The sequence below is a fragment of the Cotesia typhae genome, unplaced genomic scaffold (genome assembly GCF_013202065.1).
Source record: "Cotesia typhae breed Kobodo isofemale line unplaced genomic scaffold, CoteBio_Ctyphae scaffold_13, whole genome shotgun sequence".
NCBI lineage: Eukaryota > Metazoa > Arthropoda > Insecta > Hymenoptera > Braconidae > Cotesia > Cotesia typhae.
Genome location: NW_027423774.1, coordinates 10,020,111 through 10,026,787, shown reverse-complemented (window position 1 = coordinate 10,026,787; position 6,677 = coordinate 10,020,111). Strand labels below are relative to the sequence as shown.

Below are 6,677 nucleotides of genomic sequence, written 5' to 3'. Positions count from 1 at the left end.
GTTAACCCTTTCAGATGACAAAATACCATCGTTCAAAGACCTGTTGAAGTTATTAGAAACAAGAGCAGTTTGCGGAGACAATGTCCGCAATGACACAAATGTAAGTAACTCAAAAGCAACCCATCATCGACCACAATCTCAAGCATTTTATTCAAACAATGTCAAGGAACATACACCAAACCATCAGCATGAAACCTCAGTTACTTGCCCCGTCTGCGAAGAAAGCCACCGATTATATACCTGCGACAAATTTCGTGAGCTGAGGATCAAGGAAAGATGCAAAGCTGTTTCAAATGCCCAGCTATGTTTCAATTGCTTTGGAAAGAATCATGCAGTAAAATCAAGCCATTCCAAAGGTACATGCAGAAAATGTTCAAAACGGCATAACACATTATTACATCTTGAGATTACCGACAATTCATCAGTTACTCCAAGGTCTGAATCCAGCAACAATAATAATAATAGCCGCACCTGACTAGAAGAGGAAGACCTACCTACAAATAGCCTACCTGCATCGAAAGGGAGACAAATTACCTTAGTAGTGGACACATTCTCAAACGACATTATGGTTACAGCCATATTAAATGTGTTAGATAAAGACCAAAAAGCCATGTCTTGCAGGGCATTGATACCTGTTCCACTACAAATTTCATGACCCAAAGTTTAGCAGAGACCTTAAGATTAAAAACTACTACCTGTCGTATACCTATAGGCGCACTTAATACCATGGCCACTTATTGCAACAAAATAACTACCGCTACCATTACCACTCGAGTGAATAATTTTAAGAGAACTTTGACCTTTTTAATCATTCCGACCATATCACATGTTATACCAAACCAACCAATTCAACGAGAAAAGTTAAAGATACCTGCAAATATCAAGTTAGCTGACCCAACCTTTCATAAACCAGGACCTATTGACCTGCTCATAGGGGCAGGAACCACACTATCAGTGTTATCTATCGGACAAATACCATTGTCACTACCAAACCAACAAGAAGTATTTCTTCAAAAGACATTACTTGTATGGATTGTAGGAGGAGCTGCACCAACAAGTAAAAATGTCACTGCGCCGCAGTGTCATGCAACCAGTACCATTCATTTTGATTTAACCAAGTTTTGGGAGATTGAAGAATGTCCAACCAACAGTAAACTTACACCAGAAGAAATACAGTGTGAACTTCATTTTCAGAAACACGTATCAAGAACACGCGATGGCTGATATATCGTAGCATTACCATTTTACCCAAACTGTCCTGATCTTAGAGAATCGTACCATCTCACGTTAAAAAGATTAAAAAGTACCGAACGAAAATTAAAGAATGACCCAGACCTATAAGTTCAATATAACAATGTATTACAAGAATATTTAGACCTCAACCATATGTCACCAGTCAATGTTTCACCTTCAAACACACCTAATTATTACCTACCAGATCACGCCGTGATTAAAAGCAGCAGTATGACCACAAAAGTACGAGTTGTATTTGATGGATCTGCAAATACAACTACAGGTGTATCTTTAAACGACGTATTATTCACTGGACTTACCATTCAGTCTGATTTATTCTCATTATTAATACGTTTTAGGAAACACCCTATCGTTATTACAGGAGATATTGAAAAAATGTACCGACAATTTTTAATTAGAAAAGGAGACCGAAAATACCAACGCATCCTCAGGAGAAACAGTAATAATGAAATACAAACCTATGAATTAGATACCGTGACCTTTGGAATTAGACCATCTCCATACCTGGGTATACGAAGTTTACATTAGTTAGCCGACGATGAAGGATAACAGTTTCCTGTAACAGCAAAGGTTTTAAAAGAAGATTTTTATTTAGATGATTTACTCTCAGGAGCTGAAGATGTGGAAAAGGCAATAAAAATTAGACAACAAGTAACACAAATCCTAAGAAGGGCCGGACTCACAATTCGTCAATGGGCCTCAAACAACTCTGCTGTATTGAAAGACGTACCTCAAGAAAATACAAACCCTCATTTGCAGTTAGGTGACTCGACATTAAAAACAATTGGTATATGTTGGGAATCCAAAACTGACAATATAATTTATACAGTTAAACCTATTGTATTTCTAGAACAAACCAAAATCACCAAGCGAAACATTTCATCGGAAGTCGCAAAAATATTTGACCCTCTCGGTTTATTAGCTCCAGTCATTATTTTAGCAAAAATTCTTATCCAAAAGTTATGGGATGCAAAACTAGATTGGGATGAATCTTTACCTATCCAACTGCATACAGAATGGAAAACCTATTGCACAACTTAATGTATTAAACCAGGAATCATTTCCAAGAACTATTGTTACACCGAATACAAAACAACTACAATTGCATGGATTCTGTGACGCCAGTGAAAAGGCATACGGAGCCTGTATCTACCTGCGAGTGACCGACCCTCAAGGAAAGATCCAGGTACTTCTAGTATGCGCCAAGTCAAAGGTAGCCCTTTTAAAAACTATTACCATACCTCGACTTGAACTATATGGAGCTCAACTGTTATCATCTTTAATAAAAGCCACAATCGCTGCATCTAAAATAACCTTTGATAAAATACATTATTGGACCGATTCTACCATTGTTCTTAACTGGTTAAATACCTCACCACACCAGTTAAAAACATTTGCATCCAACCGAGTTTCAGATATTCAAACAAAAACCGATGTCAAATCATGGAGACATGTTCCGACAAAAGATAATCCAGCAGATCTTGTATCAAGAGGAGTTTTACCAGCTGAATTTACCTCAATGAACATCTGGAAACATGGGCCATCTTGGCTAAGAGAACCTGCCGAAAAATGGCCAACCTATCAATTACCATTGTTAAATGAGATACCTGAGCAACGGAGAGCTACCTGTCTAGTAACCATACCTTATAAATTTGTTGACCTTACCAGATTTTCAAGTTATAATCGGATGATCCGTTCATTAGTTTATTGTCTCAGATTTGTTCAACGTTGTAAAACAAAAGGTCCTTTAACTATAAAGGAATTACGTGATATGGAGATTCGGATTTTAACAGATGTACAACAACGAGCCTTTGCAAAGGAAATAAAAGAATTACGAGAGTCTGGAACCCTTACCCAGGATACCGCCAAATTAATAAACTCCAAAATTGGACGAACACCAAATTATGAGAGTAGGTGGATGATTATCTTCATCAGAATTACCCTATAACACAAAACATCCCATCATTTTACCAAAGAATAATCATGTTACCAACATAATCATTCGACATTATCATAATCTACATTTGCATACCGGAGTTCATCAAACATTATATTTACTCCGACGTAAATATTGGATTATCGATGGAAGAAGTCAAGTTTTCAAGGTTCTGAAAGGATGCTTACAATGTTGAAAAACAAAACCTCCAACACCTAATTACCTTATGGGAAACTCGCCCTTTCAGTCAAGTTGGAGTTGATTACTGTGGACCATGTCTACTGAAAGAGAAAAAATGCTATAATCGAACAACCATAAAATCGTACGTTGCTGTATTTGTTTGCTTATCTATAAAGGCTGTCCATTTAGAATTAGTTACCGACCTGTTCTCTGAAGGTTTCATTGTAGCATTAAGACGCTTCATTTCACGACGCGGCTTATGCTAAGATATCTTTAGTGATAACGGAACTAACTTTGTAGGAGCAGACAAGATCTTGAAAGAATTAACCGCAAAACTCCATAATATTGATGCTCAAGATAAAATCAACGCTTACCTAACCAACAAAAGAATTCAATGGCATTTTATATCACCGTGGGCACCTCACGTGGGTGGCTTATGGGAAGCTGCAGTAAAAAGCTTCCAACGTCATTTGATGCATGTCGCAGGACTAGAAATGCTATTTACCTACGAACAATTCAACACTCTAATAATCGAGATTGAAGCCATATTGAATTCGCGTCCTCTTACTCCCATTTCCTCTGACCCCAATGATCCCATAGTCCTTACACCTGGCCATTTTTTGATTGGTGATTCCATTAATCAACCTACGTGACCGAAATTTCACCGATGTTCCTACTAATCGTTTAAATACATGAGAACATATCCAAAAGGTCAAACAAGACTTTTGGAAACGTTGGAAACGTGAATACCTCACTGAAATAATCCAACGAACCAAATGGACGAAATCAGAACCCAATATCTTCGTTGGGACAGTGCTCATTCTGAAGGAAGACAACTTACTTCCTTCACAATGGGCCTTGGGACGAGTTATCGAGTGTTTACCATGTGACGACGGTGTTCTTCGAACCGTCAGAGTGAAAACCGCGAAATCCTCATTTGTTCGTAAATCGAAAAAATTAGCTATTTTACCAATCACTCCTATCGAGCAGGAATAAAAAAAAAAAAAAAAAAAGAAAGACATTTAGTAGAGACCTTACGTGATTTTGAATTTTATATTATTTTTATGTTCATTAGTATTATATTGTTGTTCGGTTGACCCTCTTAACGGCGGGAGAATGTTCAGTTATGTACTTTAGTTTTTTATAAGTTAAGAGAAAATTGTAATGTATTTTTAGGTTTACTCATGTTTTCTAAAATATTTCGACAGACTTTCACAAAGACGTCATAAAACTTAAAATTCGGAAATTTATGATAGTCTAACTCAAGTAATTGCCATTGTTAAATAATCCCTTTAATAACTGAGACTAACCTTCGACACAAACGGACAAAATTTTACAACCCATCTGTTTATCAGATGGTTACCAGACTATTTTCTAACTTAGCAAACCTTCCCACGCTTCGTTTAAACAACCCTGCGTTAAATAAATAATACCCTTTCCAGGATCCTCTCATTTAACAACAATTCCCCAACTCTAGTTATTTTTCACCAACCAAAAGCTAAAATACCCTTCCCAAAATTGCACTCCTTGACTGACGATAGCTTGACGAAAAATCGAATAAAACAGTTACCAAAAAAACCTTTGACCACGCTCGCCGAGCACCTTTTCTTACTGACAAAGCTCTGACCAAGCTCGCCGAGCATTTTATACCTGACCTTTACCGACTTATGTACCGATTAAGTGAATGTAAAGGAATCGTCAGTAATCAATAAAAAAAAACATAAAACGAAATATTTGTGATCTTTTAATTAAAATCACAAAATTCTTGTCAAGTTAATACCATATTAATCTGCAAAAAAACACCGGGTATGTATATTTAAGAACATTCGAAGATTGTTCTAAATAAATAATTGATAACGAACGCCTGCGTGTTCTGGACTCTGGAATTGAGTCAGCGCGCGGGTCATCCGATTAAACCTCGGAAACGCGACACGCATTAACTCCAGAGATAAGGACATTCGGGGCCTGATACGCAACCCTACTTCTCTAAGGCGCAGCCCTTGGACGAGGAGACATACGCAGGGTGCACAGGTAGTTCGTGGCTCTCCTTTATCTTACAGTTACGATCTTAATACGCTCGGTAATTAATTCTTGTCGAGAGAACATGAAGGCTAATAACTACGTACTCCACGAAAGTTGTCATATATTTTCAAAGTGTATTTTAATAATTAAATAAATTCATCTATTAATAATTTAATTCACCGTAGTTAGTTATTTCGGAGTTAATTTGAGGACCTCTACTTACGACTCTGGAGGTCGTAACATCTTTATCTCCAGCTTTAGTTGTTCTACTGGTTACTCATAAACCCGTGAGGTAACCGGGACGTAACAAACTAATGCAGAACTATCAATAATTTTCATTATTTAAAAATTCGTTTAAGACCTAGCTTTTCTATTTTTTTTACCAGGTTTTATTTTTAGCAATTTTTTCTAATCTCAAATAATTTGATTCTTATGAAATCACATGACAGTCTGTAAGCATTAATTCGTTGACATGTATGTTGAGGGGATTAGGTTACCCTACATTATGGCCTATGTTGTTAGTTGACGCAAGTTCATTTTTGTGTCTCCATCATTGACATCCGCTATTTTAAAATTAATTTTAACTCGATAAAGTATAAGTAAATGATTATATGGTTCTTTAGGCTATAAATTATCAAAAATAGTTTTAAACAATGCAATTACATGAAAAAATATTGAAAAATATGGATTTGAAAATACGGTTTTTCTTAATAATTTTGTTAAAAAATTACAATTGTATTAGCAGTTTTGGCGTACTTAAAAAAATGAAATTTTTTTGAGGTAAATAGTTTATAGTATTATTAAATAGTTTATGGGGTATTCCATGCCAAATCGACCACTTTTGACCCCGACCCTTTTCGATTTGGCCGAAAGTTTTCCATCCTTTTCTACCCTATAAAAAACGGTTCTCAGAATTTTTTTGAATTTTTTTACCTAACTCCAAAAAAGTTATGAATTTTTCAAAAAAATGGCTTTTTTATTTTCAAATAGCCATAACTTTTTCAAAACTAAACATTTAGGTACCTTTTTTTTTTTTTTTTTTTTTTTAGATGTAATTTCCGATAAAAAATATTAAAAAATTTTTGTAAGTCAATACATATGGAATTTTTCAGTTTTTGACAAAAATCAATGATTTTTCGAAGTTCGACATTTTTTTAATTTTTTTTTCTAAAATAAACTTTAATCAATTCCACAGTTATCCCTGTAGAACCCAGATTGGGCCGATTTCTCTTTCTATTTTTTTATTCAATTGAAAAAATATTGTTAAATTTTCAAAAATGGAAAA

At 35.5% G+C, this 6,677-nt stretch overlaps 2 protein-coding genes across 2 annotated transcripts; both read left to right on the top strand.

Moving 5' to 3' along the window:
• Positions 1-726: 726 nt before the first annotated feature.
• LOC141534016 (uncharacterized) lies at positions 727-1,224 on the top strand. The gene has a single exon (XM_074253156.1). It carries the CDS (start codon positions 727-729, stop codon positions 1,222-1,224), a length of 498 nt encoding a protein of 165 aa, XP_074109257.1.
• Positions 1,225-1,386: 162 nt separating this feature from the next.
• On the top strand, positions 1,387-4,023 carry LOC141534015 (uncharacterized). The gene is made up of 4 exons (XM_074253155.1): positions 1,387-1,762; positions 1,865-2,094; positions 2,309-3,164; positions 3,671-4,023. Exons 1-4 carry the CDS (start codon positions 1,387-1,389, stop codon positions 4,021-4,023), a joined length of 1,815 nt encoding a protein of 604 aa, XP_074109256.1.
• Positions 4,024-6,677: the final 2,654 nt, after the last annotated feature.